This window comes from Mesoplodon densirostris, chromosome 18, assembly GCF_025265405.1.
Source record: "Mesoplodon densirostris isolate mMesDen1 chromosome 18, mMesDen1 primary haplotype, whole genome shotgun sequence".
Classification (NCBI taxonomy): domain Eukaryota; kingdom Metazoa; phylum Chordata; class Mammalia; order Artiodactyla; family Ziphiidae; genus Mesoplodon; species Mesoplodon densirostris.
In genome coordinates this window covers 58,005,471-58,026,647 of record NC_082678.1, presented here as the reverse complement: position 1 = coordinate 58,026,647, position 21,177 = coordinate 58,005,471, and the positions used below count along the sequence as shown (strand labels likewise).

Below are 21,177 nucleotides of genomic sequence, written 5' to 3'. Positions count from 1 at the left end.
TCCTGAGCCATAAATAACCCCGTGTTCAAAAATTAAAAGAAAAATTTGCCTGCACTTGTGAGCAAAACATAAAGAACTATGGAATGAATTCAACCTTCACCACATCAGAAAACATCACATTTACTAAACTTGATACAAGAGACAACATAATCAAAAGTAAAATTAATGTACGATGAAAAAAACAACAACAAATAAGGTGCTGAATTATAACTCAGGAGTTTAACATTCTGTCATTTCTTCTGGGAGACCTAACCATCTAACCATAGAATGAGAATCATTTTTAATGCCATCAGATGTTCTACGGACATTAACATGATGACATCTTTAAAAATATTTAAAAAGACTATGGAAGTTACCCATTGGCTTTTTCTGTATTATATAATTCAGTCAGAGAAACATATTGAATTTCTCTTGCCTGTTTTTTTTTTTCCTCCACACTCTACTGCAAACAGAAAAAAAAAAAAAAGCAAAACTCTAATGATATCGGCTTTAAAATTATGTCTATCTGGATAATTTTACTATGTTCTATAAAACAGGATACAAGTGGTGAATCTGTGGATGGCATGAAAAGCAACAATGAGGTCCAGTGCCTTGTTTAGGACACAAGCATGGAAAAGAGCTAAACCGAGATAGAAGCACCGTTTTCTTTCCTTCTCTAAAACATAAGGGTACAGTCAATATTTCAGTTTAAATCTTAGACACAATATTGATGTAAGAATTACAAGTGGTATTACGTCTTTGTGTTAAGGAAGAAAAACTTTTCTTTATGCTCCTCACTGTGCCTGGGCTTTCAAAAGGAATTCCGAAGTTTTCTCTCACTCTCACTGTGTATTCTAAAATAAAAACTAAGAGGGAAAATGAAAGTATTTATTTTAAAGAAAGATATTGATAATATAGCTAAAATTATTCTATCACAAATTATTCGCAAAGATATGAGATTTCTGTAAACCTGCCAGATAAGATTCTCCTCTCCATATAAGTCTTTGCTTCTAAAAAGGAAATTATATTATTATTATTTTTTTCAATATTCTCAGAATAACAAGATTAATTTAAATTAGCTATTTATAAACAGATTGAAGACTCGGTGCTAATTAAAACTTTAAACATAATTTGACATGTAACTTTTAACTCTTCTTTAAAATTAACCTTATACACTACAAAGATATATTCAAATGGACTACCTCTTATCTACACTGTTGTGCATATATTTTTTCTTTTGCTAAGAAAGTCAAAAACAGCAATAGTTTAAACATGATACTACATGCCGACTAGGAGCTCGATAAAAACTTGTTACTTATTTGTAATACTGAAAGCAAAATTCATTTTTAAAATTTCACAGTGGCTATTTCTCTTAAAATTTCTTCATTAAAAAGTACATCATGAAAAAAAGTATATCATGTGTGTGATTCTTACATCATTTTATGCCATTATTTAAATTCATAAATCCTAGAGAATACATAATCTCCAGAATGTAGAAAATGGCTAAAGTGTCGAAGATGGTCTGCATAATTAACTTTCCAACAAGCTTATTTGGTTGTCAAAGGAAAAGATACTATTATAAACTGACTCATCTGAAACTGCCTGAATTTAAATAATTAAAACAGTTTATCAAAGAATGAAGAATTAGTAGAAACTGTGATCAGTCAAAAGCAAAATCTTAGCTAAATATAAATGTTTCAACTGAAAATTTATAAAAAAAATTTGTATGAAACTTACATCACATTTTAAGGGGAACTATAAAATTTTCATATTCTTCTAAAATACAAATATTATCCTATACTGGAAGTCCTAGAACCCTGATGAAATAAATAACTTTATTTAGCATAATATTTTATTTCAAAACAGTAAATAAAAACATTCTCAGGTTGAATGCTAAATAGCATGGAAAAATAGTAAAAACTCTTAAAACAAAGAAGCTCTTATAAACAACATGGAAGAAGTTGTCAAATTTATATTCATTTTGCTGCCTTAATTTGAGGTTTCATTAAGATCTTAATGGGAAAAACATGCACCACCAGTAAAGGAACGTATTTTAAAGGAGGCTCTTTTAGGCTAGTATAAGTGACTAAAAACGAGTTTCTCGTGAGCTAACGATGGCATCAAACAAACCACAAAGCAGTCTTCTAAAAGACAAGCAATGATTTAAAAGTCTACTATATTTCATATATCCCTTTCTTTAATCTGGCTCTTTTAATCTTGTTTCAACCTCAAATCATTTCTGGTTGACAAGTACTTTTGCTTAAATTTGAGGAGCACATAAGCTGTTGAAGGCATGGGCTTTTCTTACTTCACATACAATGTTTGTCATTTTATCTTTACTTCTATGCTAAAACTTCAATCTTTATTAACATACTAAAACTTTTTTCTTTGTACTTAGAATGAGAAATTTATCCCAAGATGGAATTTAATTCTAAATTGGGTCTACAAAGAAATGTTGGCATATGTTGAATCTGGCATTTAAAAATCAACTGTTCACTACAAGCTCCTGAGTAAGATCCATGTATCTTATTTGTTTTGGAAGAAATCCGGTTAACACAAAGAATGAAGGTTGACTTTCAGGGAATTTTTATGCCTGTATACCCTGATTTTGTTTACAATAGTTTCACAATCTATATCCTAATTTTGATGCTGCATTTCAAAGAGGAAATTTTTATGATGATTTATCACCCTATTCTAATACGACAATGAAATTTTCAGATGCTCCTGTGGCATATGAACACTGAATTTAGTTTGTGTCAAATTTTTAAGTTTCTTTTTGTCCAAGAGAAAAATAATTGGAAGGTTTTTTCCTAGTATAATGGGACAGCATGAGTAAGTCCCAGGAGCAGTTATGAGAACTGCACATACATGTATTCTGACTACATTTATAAAATTGATATAACTTACATTAACCAAAACTTTTTGGGCTCACTCACTCTTAAAAGCAAAAAAGACAAAAACAAAAATGAAAAAAATAAACCCATGATCTAACTTAAAGAAACTACTTTTCAAAAATGGAATTTTTCCCTTAAAGCAGAAAAGAAATCATAGCAGTAGCAGCGAGCATTTACTGAGCTCTTAGTATGTGCCAGGCACTGTTCTAAGCAATTTATACTGTCGGTTCATTAACTCCTCATAATAAACCTATGAGGTAGGTGCTACTGGTAACTCCATTTAATGGAGATAAGGAAACTAAGATAAAGAGAGGTTTTAGAAAATTGCCCAAGATCATATAGGTAGGAAGTGTGTAAGCTGGGATTTAAGACCTAGGCAGTCTGATTCTGGAGCCCTGACTCTTTCTATTTTTTTTAAGTTTTTTTTGATGTGGACCATTTTTAAAGTCTTTATTGAATTTGTTACAATATTCTGTTTTATGTTTTGGTATTTTGGCCATGAGGCATGTGGGATCTTAGCTTCCCGACCAGGGATCGAACCTGAACCCCCTGCACTGGAAGGTGAAGTCTTAACCACTGGACCACCAGGGAAGTCCCCTGACTCTTAACTATTGTGCTAAACATATTATACCAGGTTCTAAATATATTCTATTTCATACCTTTACATAAAAGTACTAAACACACTGTTTCTTTTCTATGATCACTATGTCTAAGACTGACAAAAGTTGTATTTTATGCAGTCTTACATAAGAGTTTACTAAATAAGTTATGGTGGGGAGGTGCTAATAACTCGAAATAATAAGTTACTTAGGAGGTTTTACGTGAAATACAAATTTCCTCATGTAGCTCCGTAACTACCTAAACTATTCAAAACAGAACTGACCCTTGTTCCTTTGGTACCAAATAAAATGCAGTAAAAATTTATAGGGTATTTTTAGTATACCTTAAATATATTTACATTTCAAAATAAATCTTGTCTTCAAATGTTCAGCATGTCATGTAGGGAATTTCTATCACTAAAATACTCAAAGCTTTAAACTTGGGTGTTAGCCTTTGTCTTACGATATATACTAGCATTATTATGAGAATTCTTCTAATTTCCTTTTGTAAAAATATTAATCTATGATTTTTTTTATGTGACTTTTCAAGAAATGAAGTGAAACCAAGAAAACTAATCTTTTAAAGCTTAAACACCAACATTTACGTCCCATCTACAAATTACTCAGTAATTCGGTGCATCTATCTGTGATCAGGCCATGCAACTGAAAACAAAGTACAAAACAGAGTTACTTTCTGAGAGTACAGCAAATGAATTAGGCATGCTGGACTGAACTGGGACTCACCATGGAGCTTTTATGGAAAAACACCCCGCTCCAAACAGATAAGGCCTTCATGGAAAAGGGGGGAAAATGCACAAAAAATTAGAGGAAAACTCATGTAACATTAACAAATACATGTTTATTATACTGTTAAAGAGTATGGATAAAATAAATTAAAAAATTAGTAATCGTTTGCAATCCTGCCATAGATACTAACAAGTCTGATATAACCAATAAATGGAATGATGTGCAGTAACAAGGCCCTTAATTTTCATAGGGTTAGAGATTTCAAAATGCTCTATTTCTCCCCCTTTTCTGGAGCACCCCTGTAGGGTTCCTAAGGTAAAATAAAATAAAATCCACTTCACAGGCCCTTTAAAACAAAGTACAAGTTAAATGGAATAATCGGATGGAGAAAAGAGTAGCAACAGATGTGTGGTTGTGTGACACGAAATGTTTAAAACTAGCGAAAGGGGACTCAATAAAAATTTGATAAGCATTGTTTGCTGTTCACCAGTTGTAGTCTCAGAGCCACAGAAAGCAAGTACATATTTTCTAAGCTGCTTAATTACAGTAAGTTGAACTGCATATTGCTGGTCAAAGGAACTAACACTAAAACCAAGTCTGTGGTATGATTTACTTCCATTTTAGGGTCACATTCCAGGAAATTAGCATTACTCTTAATAATGATAGAAGAGGTTAACTTCCTCTATCTGGCCTACACTGGGCTAGGTTGGAATACAAGAAACTAAAGCCACAACTGCTTGCTTTAAATACAGCTGGGGATACAAAAGCAGACTTCAGTGTTACACATACTTCTTAATATTCTGTTCATAGCATTTAAGACATGCTATGCATATTTGCACACAGAACAAAATATTGCTGTTGCATCTGACACTTGGAAGGAAGACATAATAAACTGAGAAGGAAAGAGCACTGCATAACTTGGTAGTTTTCTTCTTCAACTTTGGTGCTAGGAATATTAAAAAAGAAAAATCATGCTAATTAGCACCAATCTCCCAGTGAACTGAGTATATTCACAAAACTGAGTACAATTCTGAGGACTGAAGAACAGAAGATATGAAAAAGGGAACAGAAAAGCAAGATACTATTAGAAGAAAGAGTGAGTTGGAAGACAGAAATATTGGAAAAGAAAACTTTAGAGATGATGTCAATACAAAGCAAGGAAATCTCTCCCACAGTTAATGATAAGACCACAATCAGAGAAATGTCATCATTCAGATGTCATCATCCACATCTAAAACAATGTATTTCAAAAATTTTTTGACTATGACCCATAGAAGTATACAGTTGGCCCTCCATATCCATAGGGACCACATCCACAAACAACTATAGATCAAAAAAAAAAGAGAAAGTTCCAAAAGGCAAAACTTGCTGTGCACCAGCAACTATTTACAATTTAGAAATGATTTAAAATATATGGGTAGAGGTGTGTAGGTTATATGCAAATACTAGGCCATTTCATATAAGGGACTTGAGCATCCATGATTTTGGCATGGGGTGGGAACCAACCCCCCTTGGATACTGAGAGACAAATGTATTAACGTGTAAGCTGGTATGTACATGAACACACACAAATTGGAACAATTTAATGAATGTGGGGTTTTTTGGTGTGTAATCAACTTTATTATTCTCTATTTCAATGTTTTGTAAACATTAATGTTGGGATTTAGTTACAGTGAAGATTGTTGCATATAATGACAGGGTAGGTAGGTCTGAGTGCGGCCTTAGATTCTATATTTCTAACAAGCTCCTAGATAATGCCAAGGCTATTAGTTTGCAGAACCAGTAGCGAAATTACATTCTATTATATTCTATTTCATTAATGAAAATAAAGTTAGCCATGATCCCCTTGTCTTGATTTCATGATTCACTAATTACATCAGAAACAAAATGTTACTGGAGCTCACCCTGAACTTTGAGAAACACCATTTTAACTAAGTGTGACCACGTGAAGACTCCAATGTCTCAAAAGCACCGTGACGCCATAAAAAAAGGATCAGAAAATGGAAAGTTCAACACATTTCCGTATGCCCACAAATACCAGCAAAATGAAGAAGTTATTGTTGGCACACACTACCCAACTCCCTTTCATTTTCTTCCTTAGGCAGACACCTGAATTAATCAAATAGTTCAAACGATTCTGACAGAAGCACTTGTGATCTGGAACGTCTGGGCATGAGTTGCTCTTTAGCATATATTGTATAGAAGCTAGACAATCTCCCACCTCATTCCAAATATCAGAATACAACTGATTCAGTGTAAAGAATTTGAAAGTTTTATCTTAATCCTTTATGACTTAAAAGGCTTCTGATTGCCCCCCAAAATCAAACAAAAATGAAACAAAACTTTAAGTTTCTACATTTCGTAAGACCAGCTGATGTTCCCACCTACAGAGCCAGTAAATACCTTTTTCCAAGTTTAAATTTCCTTATATATAAAAAAGAAACATATTAGCCAAAAAAATTAAACACAAGTTTTTGGTGTTTTTTTTTTTGTTTTTTTTTAAATATCCTAGATTTTCCTTCGCGGACAGTAGCCGCATGTTACCAACAAGATTTCTATAACACCACAATCCCAAAATGCACTGTTAACCCTCCAGACACTGTAGCAAACAGGCCTGCACTAAACAGCAGTGTGGTCAAGTTTAAAGACAACACAGTCCTCACTGTTCACAACATAACTTGGTTGTGTGAGTTACAAGCCATCCTTCTTTAGCCAAATAAGGATCTACAGGCTGATGCAGCTCAAGGAGAAAACAGGGGTTGGGGAAACAGGGTGAGGACCCGCTTCAGTACGTACATTTGGCATGGTCCCAACCTGTACTCACCCACTTCTTACTCGCTCTGACAAACTGGACCTCTGCCACATACATGTAAAAGAAGAGCCACAAACTCTAACGAATTAGAGTGACTGACGTAACTACTGACTTTGCATGGGTGGTGTCAGCTGTTCTTTTGAAATGTGCCCGCTTCATCTTTCCTCAGTAGGGAAAGAATGAAAATATAAAGTCACAAAGGCCAAGTCCATGATCCAGCTGTCTTCACCTATGACTTTCCCCTCCTCTCCAAAATCCCGCAGCTGTAGTTTTACAGGGCATGACTCGAAGGAGGAAGAGAGTGTGTGAGTAAGAGTGTATGGGGAATTAAAATGGTCTGTATTAACAAATGCAACTCAAATTATCATATTCAGGTATTAAGAATTTGTGTGTTTTCCAAACACTATTAAGTTTCAGCAGGTTGAACAATCCTGCCATATAAAACCTATCCACTTAAGTCATGATTACGTCCTTTTTAAGCTGAATTCTGATTGAAAAACATCAGGGCTGGCCAAGAGACTAAAAATCCAGAAATGCTAGTCCAGCATAAAGTGACTTTGCCTTTGGTTCTCAAACGGTTTCTTCTGGAGACTGTCAGAAGACAGTCAGGAATTGTGCTTTATATCAAATCGTTAATGCTATGTAACTCTTTAAACTCTGATTCATTTTTTCAAAGGCCACACAGTACCACAAAAGCTTTGGTCTTACTAGCTGAAAACAAGACAAATGTGAAGATTTTTTTTATATGTAAGGGAAAAGTAAAACTAGATTTGATCTGAACATGGTAAAATCTTCTATAACCTGACTCTAGTGCTGAAAGGCATTAATAATGATTAGATTTCATCATCTTCAGAGTTATAGAAACTAAAAAAATCTCTGAAAGTCCTATTTTCCAATTGATCATATCCTATGAGAATTCAAGCACTATCACTTAACAGACATCAGAAAGAGCCCATATAAATATTAAACATACTGAACAGAGAAAGGGCTATACAACATTATGTGTAAAATTGTAAAGTAAAGCCGTATTCTCTAACAAAATATTCCAGGAACCCTAAAGACTCTGCTACACTCTCTATGCCCCCTGTTAAGCAGCATCTTTGATGGACACACATTTCCTACGTGCATGCAAGCAAATCAGTCCTCACATCATTTTCAAGTATTACTTAAAATTTTTCATTAATTTAATTTTAACCACTCGCTACTACAGAGACCTATGGCATTACTGGCTCTCAAATTACTGATCTGAAGGCAAATTCAAGCTGAAATATACAGATAAATTGTCTAATCTGAGGTACGTTCAACATGCAAATTTAAATTACAAGGTCAAGATTTTCATTAGAAAAACACTAATGTTCAAATTCTGCCAGATGTGGCAGAAGAGAGACTAGAAGAGAGACTGTACACACAGATTGTCAAATTTCTATTGAAAGTAATGCTTGCTGACTTGTAATACAGTATATAGGAGACTTAATCCCCTCGCCGCTCCCATCCCCCCCAAGTCCACAGATTTATGGTAAAAGGGAACAAACTATGGAGTGGTTTAAGTACTCTACTGATTTAGTACAAAAACTGGAAACTCAAACTATATATGTATATTGCACATGTAGACATATCCATCCTAATGAAAATACATTATCAATTACTTTATATCTGGAACCAAACATACATAGCTTTGCTATCAAGAAATAACACATAGATAAGACAGGGCTGGGAGGTGGAGAATTACCATTTGCTACTGTATCTGGGGAATCTTTCTCCAAATCTTTCCCATTTAACTCTTAGAACTTCACCTATTACATTTGGGGCTCAGGTCAAAGCATCTAAATAAGCCAAGGCAGACCTAACTGAATTAGAAGGAGGAATAGACCTTCCTCAAGGACTATATGCCAATGTCATTTATTCACTTAGCAAGCTCTGACGGCAGATTGAGTCTACAAATTTCAATTACAGATAATCAAACAAATGTTATTAAATGCTTCCATTCCTAAATAAGAATAATCATCTATGTCTTCTAAATGGAGCTCTTGCAAAGCAATGGCCTAGGGCACAGCAATGAATGAGGCTTAGAAAGTAGGTAACAGGATCATACACCTGGTGGGAATTCATACACTGTAAGTATGACAGATAATAATTCATACATACAAACTTTCATTTTTCAGATGAAGAAATTTACCTAGGACAACCAAGATGTGAAACCAGAGCTTCAGACTCCTAAGTCAGTATTCTTTTACTACATTATCTACTTCTACAGGGTCAGGCCCAAAGTTCCTAATACCTAGCTCGAATTGCTCACAAAGAAATGAATAAATACAAACATGGGGGGGAGGGAAAAAGGAGCAAAAAGCTGCTCGATTTAAGAAAAAGGAAACCTATGAAAGACAACAAGTCATACCAGGTTTACTTCACCAAAAACCTCAGCTAGTTAAGGGCAAGGAAGTAACTTCATTCCCAATTTCTATATTTTTATTCCCATGAAATTACTCTGACCACTCTTTTTGCACATTCTACATATACTGTTCTTTTATTTATTTATTTATTTATTTATTTATATTTATGTATGTATGTATGGCTGTGTTGGCTCTCGAACCCATGTCCCCTGCATTGGCAGGCGGATTCTTAACCACTGCACCACCAGGGAAGTCCCCTGACCACTTTTTGAAATGTACTGTTCCCTGCTTGTGCCCACAAAATGATGTGTATATGTTAATAATTTTAGATTTGATGTACAAAAAATTAAGCATATTGATGAAAAATTATCTATTTAGTAAGTTTTTACATAGGAAGCTTTAAAAATTAATTCAACCAAACATATATGGACTATTGCTTAGTAAATCCCTACTACAAAATCTTTACACTCCAAAACAATGAGCAATTCCTTAGCACCCAGTTTCACTTTTAATAGATCATTTATTCACACATGATAAAAACATGATGGAGGTCCTTCCACTCCTCCAGTCTTAGACTGGAAGAAATGGGTTTTGTTTGAATGAGTGACTGTTAAACCAAAAGATTCTTGGCACGTCTTTTGCCTTCACCAGTGTGCACCACAATCGGGTTAAGCAACAGCTGTTGCCAAAACAGGCCTTATTTCCTCCCAGTGCTGCTTCAAGGTACAGAACGTGAAGGTGCAAATACATCTGTCTTTTGCCATTTGTAGTTCTACTGGCCTTGCAAATGTCTTCGAATAAGACAGATGGTCCCTGACACTGCACAGGCTTTCAGGGATCTATATTTCCAAAAATAAGAGGGCAGACATGAAACATGGTAAGTACACGTCTATCCCCTGAAGGTTTGAGTTAAGGCTTCCATCTAAATTTGGCTATTTAAATATAGGATCCTAAGCAATCCTTGGAAATCTCTATGCTAGAAATATGATTTTTAATATTTATTTCATGCCGTTATGCCAAATATCTAGGACATGGAACAAATAATATATATTTTACTAGATATATTATCAGGTATATTTGAACTTACATTTCTATAAATGAGTCAGCTCTGTGTTCTCTTTCTACATAATTCATGTCAAATACTTCTGTTAATTTTATCTTTAAAATGCTAGGAAAGGCATTTCACTGAAGCACAGAGTAAATCAGGATTTCCACAATAACCTGGAAAATTAAAAGCCTGTTTGCTCCTCACTCTGGTGACCTTAATGTGGCAATCAAAATTCTCAGTAAATATACTACAATTTGATGGAAATAATGCAAGTGAGCTAAGGGCAGCTTGCGAACTGGTCACAGTAAAAAAAAATTGTTTTTTAATAAAAATGAAATAAATATAACCTTACTATCTAATGGGAGAAATCTAATGATATAAAAATGTCTGGGATGTGCTTCAAATCTCAGCATATGTCAAAAATGGAAATCTAGGGAATATATCTTACTCTCAAAACAAATATTACTGTTGGTTAGGCAAAATACATGTATTTCAATGAAAATGCTAAATGTTAAGACAATAAAACCACAAACTATATTCTAAAAATTCTATGACCAAATGTTTGGGTGACTTACAGTAGTACTATAAGAATTATAAGTAAAGTCACAATAGCAATTTCTAAATATAATCAACAAACCCTTCAGAAAATGGCTTAAGGGTATTAAGCCTTGTAACCTAGCCATAGCCAAGCATAAGTTATGAATACTATCATCAAAGTGTTTTTGGCCACTGTAATCTTTGTTAATAGGAAGGGAAAAAAAGAATAGTAGGAGGGGAGGGAAAAAAAGAAGAGTGGGTGGGGTAATTTATGGAGCACTAAAGCTCTGCCATAGTATAGAATTCATTACAGAAAACAACCATATAGAAGAAAAAAATACTAATAAAATGAGTTTTTGGTGGATGTGTGTGTGCACGTGTGTATGTGTGTGCTGAGTGAGAAAAGATAAATGATAAGGCAAATATGTTAAACTGCTAACATTTGGGAAATGTGGGTATACAGGAATTCCTTTTACTGGTCTTGTAACTTTTTTTGGTAAGTTTGAATGAATCTCTATCAAAATGTTTAAAATTAAAAGCCAAGGACTCACTGTGGGACAAATAGTAATTATTCCTTCTAAACACTCCAAGATAGGGGACGTGCCAAAAAGAATTCAAAAATTTGGAAAAAATAAAATGGTTTGAGATCTGAGATAAAAAGCCCAGTAAAGAGGGAGGAGATATGGGGACATATGTATATGTATAGCGGATTCACTTTGTTATAAAGCTGAAACTAACACACCATTGTAAAGCAATTATATTCTAATAAAGCTGTTAAAAAAAAAGCCCAGTAACTAATATGATACATGTATCTTAATCTAATATTAATTTCAAAGCACACAATTCAAATTCCTATCACTTAATTCATTAGTAAATAATTACTAAACTGTCTAGAATATAAGGGTATAACATAATACACGTGCTCTGAAAATCTAGGAATTGTGACCAAGTTTTTAACAAGAAAAGGAAACACTGAAGTTATCTAAGTTCATAAAGTATGGTAGCACAGGAAAACACCAGATGATTAATAGTTTCTACCCATCTAAAGACAGAGAGAAAGAGTAGCAGGAGAGACAGTGAAAGAGTGTGTGATAAACATCTTTTTATTATGGAAAGTTTCAAATATATACAGAAGTAAACTCACTTTTCAACCTCCCCACAAATATTCTGAATTAAACTCTAAGATCACGTGATTTCAGGCATAGAACTTTATCTAGGATCTTAGTGGTAAAATTAAAATCAAGAGGAACAATTTTGAGATTAGATTCTTAGATTCAAGAAAGATTGACAAACACTGTAGAATTCTACAATGCTGGGTTGGATCAAGAAGGTATAATTATGTACTGACTGATTTCTGTGAGTGAAAAAATAACTTTTAAGATTACGATTCAAGATTTAGTCCCATTTTTATTTGATTCTACGTCCCAGAAGTGTATCATTACACAAAGAAAAAAATGAGCCACCTGTAAACATAAGTTCATAACCCCTTTACTATCCATAGCCACTCTTATTTAACTTATTTTAAAATAAAGAAACTAAATAAGAGGAAAGGGAGGTAAAAATTCTATTTAAATTACACTAATGAAGAGTTAAAAAGCTGATATCAATTTTAAAAAATACAGGCAAATGATTTGTATCATAAGATGTCTGATTTGGGAGCTCGATTTGCTGTATTTTTCCCTTAATACACCACAACCTCAATTTCTGCATTCAGAAACAGGAATTTATAGGCAAACACAACTCCACTAGGTAGAGGGTCAATTTCAGTGTAATGGTGAAATCTGGAGCTAAAAGGCCTCATCCTGAAGTAGCTTCTGTAAACACTTCACCTCCTAGCACAACAATATTAAAACATAATGATGGGCCTCCCTGGTGGCGCAAGTGGTTAAGAGTCCGCCTGCCGATGCAGGGGATACGGGTTCGTGCCCCGGTCTGGGAGGATCCCATATGCCGCGGAGCGGCTGGGCCCGTGAGCCATGGCTGCTGGGCCTGCGCATCCGGAGCCTGTGCTCCGCAATGGGAGAGGCCACAACAGTGAGAGGCCCACATACCGCAAAAAGAAAAAAAAAAAAAAAAAAAAAAAACATAATGATACAGCAGCCACATAATTAAGTCTATTCCACTTGTTGGAAAGACCTTGAAGACTATTTGAAGCCAAGATGGAGTTTTCTCTTGACTACCAAATACAGAATTTTAAGACAGTTGTTCCATTTCAAATTAGGCTAAACCTCAGGATTTCTTATTGATGAAAACAGGTAATTTGGCTATAGACATATATATTTTGGGGAACATAATGGAGTTTCACGGTTGTTATACAATTGAATATCTAATGATCTTATATCTTAGACACAGTACTTTATTTTCAGGAACCCAAAGAAGTGACAATTTTATATTCCTAACAGGTAGGAATTTGAAAATTTTTTAAATAGCTAAAATAAGCACAAAGATATCAAGTGAGTCATCAAGGGTCTCTGAGGATGTTAATGACCAATCTGAGTGAAGCCTAAACCCTAGGACTCTGGATTTTGAAAACTATCCATAATATCACATTGTCCTGACACTAACAATAGAATATTATATGTAAATTGTACCTCAATATAGATGATTTTTTTTTAAGTATTAGAAACATGGTTGTCATATTAAGTTCTCTCCTTAGTATTGGTGTCAAGTCAAAATTTGGGGGTCATTATAAATCCATATCATGTCCACAAAAGCAAGAAAATGCAACTGCACTACTTTCAGACAAAGCCACAAGGCAGCAACTATAAGCCTGAGTAAATGGATCTGGTTTTTATTAGCCAATACTAGTTTTCACAACTTGTCACTGCTTTGTTTTTTCTGTGAATGTGCGTGTACATGGCTGTGTATGAATGTGTTTGTGTATGTTCTATACTTCGTATTTAATCTGCTGCCATTAAGTTTCATGTGGGCTGTAAATGAAGAGCATAATCAAAACCACCCAAAGAAAAAGTATGTTTTATTTTTGTGTATTTAATCCTCTAAAACAGCTACTAAAAAAGTATCAAGCCTGAGGCCTTACCCTGTTCGTTTGGTGATGGTCCCCAATGTCACTGGCTGCTTGATTTGTGCAAGAGGCATCAATACCATCAGGCTGGGGAGAGGAGAAAGCCGGGGGTTGCCAGGGTTGTTGTTGGCAAAATTATTGTAGGAGTCTTGGCTGTTGAGTTTCCCTACAAAGAGAAAAAAGAAAAGAAAAGCATCACCAAGGTAAGTTTCCTTCTCTGATAGGATTTGCACTGACTCCACTAATCTTTTAAGAAAGTTATCAAAGGCAGAAGGGATTCTAAAAGAATCATGGCTATATGGATGGAAAAAAAACAAAGGACTCTGGTAATACCAAATGTGCATTGATTACAAACAGAGACTGTAGTGTTTGAGGATGGGGGATTGGAGGATACAGAATTGGATAGATGTTACATGGTTATACAAATAATTGGTATAAAACTTAATTATAATTTTATGGTGCTATAAAGAAATATAGGATAGTAAAAGAAAATAAAATGGCAAGATCTAAATTAGTCTAGAGGAAGCATGGAACATTTCCCTAAACAAGCTTGAGAGTAAGTGGGGAGAATATTCCAGCCATGGTGACCTGCAAAGGCTCAGAGAGCAGAAGAAACATGAGTCATAAGGATGTGTATCCATAGAACGTACCACAGTAGACATAGGGTGAGACTGACAAAAGTCAATAGGCAAAAACATTGCCTTACTCCCAAAATGTACCACTCCCCACCATAAAATTAAAAAACATAAATCAACCCTTTATTTTATGATGGTATTAATACCAAAAAAAAAAAGAATAGGCATTATGGCTCATTAACAACCAGGAAAAACAAGCTCTGTGAAATAAAATCTGATCTGCAGTGAGAGTAATTACTCTGCTCTCACCAATAAGCCAAATTCCTCTCATGCACTTATCTTTTCTCCCTCTCCATGGCTTTGCATTTTCTGGAACATCCTATAAATGAAATCACAAAGTATGTACAGTATTGTCTTGCTTCTTTCACTTGCCAATAAGCATCTGAGATTCATCCAATCTACATTTTCCTACATGTATCAATTCTTTCCTTTTTATTCCTGAGTATGATCCCATTGTATGGAAGTACTTCAGTTTCTTTACCGAGTCATTGGCGAAAGGACATTTGACTTGTTTCCAACTTTTGGTTATTACAAATAAAGCTGCTATAAACATTTTTGAACAGGTTTTTGTATGATTGTAAGTTTTTAAAAAACATATAAATAATCTAGGAATGGAGTTGCTGATCATAGTAAATGAATGTTTGCATGGACATAATAATTGTATGTTTAAGATAATGAGAAAATGCCAAACAGTTTGACAAAGTAGCTGATCTTCACACTCCCACCAGCAAAGTATGACAGTTCCAGTTCTTCTGCATCCACACCAGAATTTGGTATTGTTACTCTTTTTGATTTTAGCTATTCTGGCTTTTATTTGGATTTCTCTAATGGTCAAAAATGTTTAGCTTGTTGTTGTTGTTGTTCATGTACTTATTTGTCATCCATATATTTTCTTTGGTAAAGTAGCTATGTAAAGCTTTTGCCAATTTTAAAAACTGGGTTAATATTTTTGCTGAGATATAATTCATATACCATAAAATTCACCCTTTTAAAATGTACAATTCCATGGTGTTTAGTATATTCTACAGAGTAGGATCATATACTATGATCACTATCTAATTTCAGAACATTTTCATCATCCAAAGAGAAAGCCCATACCCATTAGTTGTCACTCTTCCTTTGCCCCACCCATCCGCTTTTGATACAGGAATCTTCTCTGTTTCTATAGATTTGCCTATTCTGGATATTTCATATAAATGAAATCATACAATGTAGTCTTTTGTGAGTGTTTCTTTCACTTATTATGTTTTCAAGGTTCAACCATGTTACCAAGTATCAATAGTTCAGTCCTTTTACTGGTTGAATAATATTCCAATGTATGGATATACCACATTTATACCAGTTGATGAATATTTGGGTTGTTTTAACAGGCTACTATGAATAACGATTCTATGAACATTAGTGCACAGGTTTTTATGTGGACTTGTGCTTTCAATTTTCTTGGGTACATACACCTAGGAGTGGGACTGTTGGGTCTATATTTAACCTTTTGAGGAACTGCTAAACTGTGGCTGCACCAGCATAGGACGGCTCCAAATTCTCCACATCCTCAACAATATTTGTTATGGTCTATCTTTTTTATTTTATCTATCCTAGTAGGTGTGAAGTGGTATCTCACTGTAGTTTTGATTTGCATTTTACTAATGACTAATGATGTTAAACATCTTTTTCATGTGCATTTTGGTAATTTGTATACCTTCTTTGGAGAAATGTCTATCCAAAATGTTTACCCAAAATTGAGTTATCTTTTTATTGTTCAGTTGTAACAGCTAATTATATTCTCAGAATATAAGTCCCTTATCAAATACATGATTTATAAATATTTTCTCCCATTCCATGTGTCATCTTTCACTTTCTTCATGGTATGCTTTGAAACATAAAAGTTTTTAATTTTGATGAACTCTTTATATTTTCTTTAGTTGCTTATTCTTTTGTTGTCATATCTAAGAAACCACTGCCCAGTCCAAGGACACAAAGATTTAGAGCTATGTTTTCTTTTAAGAGTTTTATATATTTTTAGCTCTAACATTTAGGTCTCTGACAAAATTTTTTTTTTTTTTTTTTTGCAGTACGCGTGCCTCTCACTGTTGTGGCCTCTCCCGTTGCGGAGCACAGGCTCTGGACGTGCAGGCTCAGCGGCCATGGCTCACGGGCCCAGCCGCTCCGTGGCATGTGGGATCCTCCCGGACCGGGGCACGAACCCGCGTCCCCTGAATTGGCAGGCGGACTCTCAACCACTGTGCCACCAGGGAAGCCCTCTCTGACCAATTTTGAATTAATTTTTATAAATGGTGTGAGGTAGGGGTTCAACTTCATTCTTTTGAATGTTGAATATCCACTTGTTCCAGCATCATTTGTTGAAAAGATATTCTTTCCCACACCAATGGATTATCCTGGTACCCTTGCTGAAAATCAAACGACTATAAATGTAAGAAATTATTTATGGATCTTACTCTCAAATTTCAAAAGTTCTTTATATATTCTGGATATAAATCTTTTATAAGATACATGATTCTTCCATATTTTCTACCCTGCTGCGACCTGTCTTTTTCTTCCCTTACAGATCTTTTAACAAGCAAAATATTTTTTCATAAATTCCACTTTATGAATTTGTTTCTTTTGTACATTTTTTGTTTCAAAAATTCAATCTAGGGGCTTCCCTGGTGGCGCAGTGGTTGGGAATCTGCCTGCCAATGCAGGGGACACGGGTTCGAGTCCAGGTCTCGGAAGATCCCACATGCTGCGGAGCAACTGGGCCCGTGAGCCACAACTACTGAGCCTGCGCGTCTGGAGCCTGTGCCCTGCAATAAGAGAGGCCGCAACAGTGAAAGGCCTGCACACTGCGATAAAGAGGGGCCCCCTCACTGCGATTAAGAGTGGCCCCCAGGCTTCCCTGGTGGCGCAGTGGTTGGGGGTCCGCCTGCCAGTGCAGGGGACACGGGTTCGTGCCCCGGTCCGGGAGGGTCCCACATGCCGCGGAGCGGCTGGGCCCGTGGGCCATGGCCGCTGAGACTGCAGGTCTGGAGCCTTTGCTCCACAACGGGAGAGGCCAAAGCAGTGAGAGGCCCGCGTACCACTAAAAAAAAAAAAAAAAAAAAAAAGAGTGGCCCCCACTTGAGGCAACTGGAGAAAGCCCTTGCACAGAAACGAAGACCCAACACAGCCATAAATAAATAAATAAATAAATAAATAAATTCAATCTAAAAACTTTTTAACTTTTATATTTTACACTTATTTACCACAACCTTACAAATATGCATTTCGATTTTTTTTGTTTTTTAACCAGTGTCCTCAAAATAGTACCTATAATGTCTATTACTTCAATACAGTGACACTTGAAATCTGAGGCAAGTCAGGATCCATGATCTCTTTTGCTTTTTCCATTTAATGACATCCTGGCCTAATGACAAACTTAGAGCTAAATTTAGTTAAGCAGACATGTTATGTCAATTTGTACTGCTATCTGAAAATAAATAGAAAACACATATAGTCACTGAAAAGAAAGAAAGGAGAATAGCAGCAGGGAACATACTATACTGTAGAGCAGAAGCACCCATTTGGACATTTACTATTTCTATATTATTTGGTGTCACCGCCTTGTAAGCCTACCACTACAAAATTCAAATAAGTTACAAATCTCCCAGAGAGAAGGTTATGAAATATAAAGACAGAAGTTGGGATTACATTATCAATGTCCTCTTCAGATACAAGCCACATGGAATTAGAAAATTTAGATCAGTGTGTTTGTTTTTTTTCATTTCCAAATTATTTTGAAATTCTGCCATATCGGGATGACTTCTAAAATAGCCATTACATAAACCCTTACCCAAATACACACATACAGAACTCACTGAAGACAATATTTTAACTTTCAAAACTCCTATAACCCTTGTTCACTTTTTTCCAGGAAGAGTAAGGACTGTGAAGCATCTCTGTCACTGCAAATAACGGTTTTTCAGAGGAACTTAAGATAGAAAAAAAAAAAAACCAGAAAAATCATGCTGAATTCCTTTTCTTTCTAAGACAGTCAGTGGTCTGTTATGCTTCTTTGATGGATCATTATATCCAACAAAACTTGCTGCTTCCACCTATATTTTGTCATTATCTGCAAAAATGCCAGCTGGGATTTTGATAGGGATTGCACTGAATCTGTTGATCAGTATAGGGAGCACTGCCATCTTAAGAATATTAATTCTTCCAAGCCAAGAACATTGGATGTCTTTCCACTTATGTAGGTGTCCTTTAATTTCACTGAATACTGTTTGGATCTGAATCTAATTTGGATCTGAAATCAGACCGCAACCAAGCCAAGAACATGGGATGTCTTTCCACTTATGTAGGTATCCTTTAATTTCTTTGAATATTGTTTGGATCTGAATCTAATTTGGATCTGAAATCAGACCGCAACATGAAATATGTCACAAGCTAATGAAATTCAAGGACTATGTTTAACACACACATTTCACAACGAGCAGTCAGATATTTGTTGAGTGCCTTAGCCTAAGATCACACACTGTGAGGACTGCATTCTTCCTTGTCACAAAGCTTACAGTCTAATATGCATGAAACAGGAATAATTAAGTGCTAATTGCCTAGCACTAAAGATAAGTACACACGGGATCAATTATTTGGAGAAGAGATCATAGAGCGGATGAGACACAACCTAGGCTTTGAAAGATGGGTAAAGTATGGATAAGAGCAGAAGAGTAGAAATATTCTGAGGATATGGATAACATGAAGGGGAGAGCATGTAAAGTGACGCCACAGATGTGAACAATAGTAAGAAATCTCTAACTAGGAGAGAATTATAATGGAAAGCAATGGGAAGATAATATATTTCAGTTTTAGAAGAATATTTCAACTGAGGCAGAGGAGCAGGAACTTAGGTACCGAAAGTCTTCAGCAAGGGAACAGGATAGATTTTGAGATCACTGAACTTTACAGGTAGGATGTGTAGTCTAGAAAAAGGAAGTTATTTCACTGAGAAGCTCCAAATCTTGTGGTTTAGTTAGCCATAACTTAAAACCCTTCGCTGGCTCACCAAGATAAAACAACCTAAAGGGAGCATACAAGGTACATCACATCTATCCCTCGCAGCCTTCTATCTTATTCTCAAGCAACACCCAAGTATTTATGAGCTTTTACTCCTGGTGTCTGTGTTCATGATGTAGCCTGTGAAACCCAGTGCATCTGAAAGAGTAAAATAAGTTGGGTATATTTCATAAGCATTCATACGTGTCTGACATATTTTACTATGTGGTAAGGAATTTATAAAAATAGTTTTAATGAAAGAATAAATAAAATGGTCAACAATGACAAGGTTCAGAAAGGCAAACATAGAAAACTACTAACTCTGGTAATCTTCAATAGGGTAGCTTCACTAAAGAGGTGACAAATCATATGGAAAGGGATAAGTAAAGGGAGCGTTGATAGGAAATGATTCAGGTAATGGATACGGAACACAAATTTAAGGACTTCGGAGCTGAAAAGAAGGCGTTAACAAGATGAGATACTGTACCAGGCAAAGGTTTCATTCAACATTCATTCTTTCAACTCACACTTTTTGAGCCTTATTGGTATGAGGCCCTGTTCTAGTCCTGGATAAATAAGTCCAAGGGACTCCTAAAGAGGTCATAACATAATGAGACAGAAAGACTATAGGTCTTTAAAGAATTTAATGGGAGAAAAAGTGTTAATAAAGATATCTGCAAAATGTCTCAGGAACAAAAAGGAAGGAGACGTTTTTCATTGTTGTTTTAAAGGGACGATATGCAAATTTTGAGTATAGAGGAAGGAACTTGGATCTTCTCATCTTCACTTTTCTAGTAGAAAATAAAGGATGAGAGCTGTGTGAACAATTAATTCAGGAATTAGTAAAATGAGGGAACTAGCTTAGACAAGAAATCTCATTAACTCACACGTAATGATCTACGTATAAAAATATATGTTAAAAGCACAAAATTTAAAAATGAAAGTTCATACTGAATCAATCAAATACACAAAAATAGTATAATGATCCTTTTTTCCCTTTTCAATTGTTCAAAGTCTTTGTTTAAAGACAATTTTCACTATCTCTTTCTTGTGTTATGGATTTTCTTTGAAAATGAAGCTAGAATCTAACAAACCCCCAGATTTACCCTCCACAAAAACTGTTAAGACTCCTCCAGAGTAGGAGCAGTATCTTACTAGTTGTTGACAGCTCAGTAAATGCTGAATGAAGGGAGGAAATATATTTTTTCTCATATCCAGGAAGTATAGGAAAATACAGCCCTATGATCTATAGAAAAAAAATAATTTTGGAGGGGACACCCAAAGTCCTTCAGAAGATAGCCAGGTGCTGGAACCCATGGCTTTCACTAGTCTCCTTAGTCTTAGGTTGACTCGGCCAGGAGTCTAGACTTGGTAACTTTAAGAATAGATCTTCAGACACTTCCTTATGGATATATCAAACCTAAATTTCTGAGTCAGGATTATTCTTGAAGCCTGAAGCTTCTTAATACAAAGAGGCTCA

At 35.2% G+C, this 21,177-nt stretch overlaps 1 protein-coding gene across 8 annotated transcripts in view; it reads right to left on the bottom strand.

Moving 5' to 3' along the window:
- BCAS3 (BCAS3 microtubule associated cell migration factor) overlaps positions 1-21,177 on the bottom strand; it is a 581,795-nt gene that overhangs the window by 323,514 nt on the left and 237,104 nt on the right. For all 8 annotated transcript variants that reach the window (XM_060081385.1, XM_060081386.1, XM_060081388.1 and 5 more), the window contains exon 16: positions 14,047-14,197. In XM_060081385.1, the coding sequence (XP_059937368.1) occupies positions 14,047-14,197 (151 nt within the window). The remainder of the gene's footprint in view (positions 1-14,046; positions 14,198-21,177) is intronic.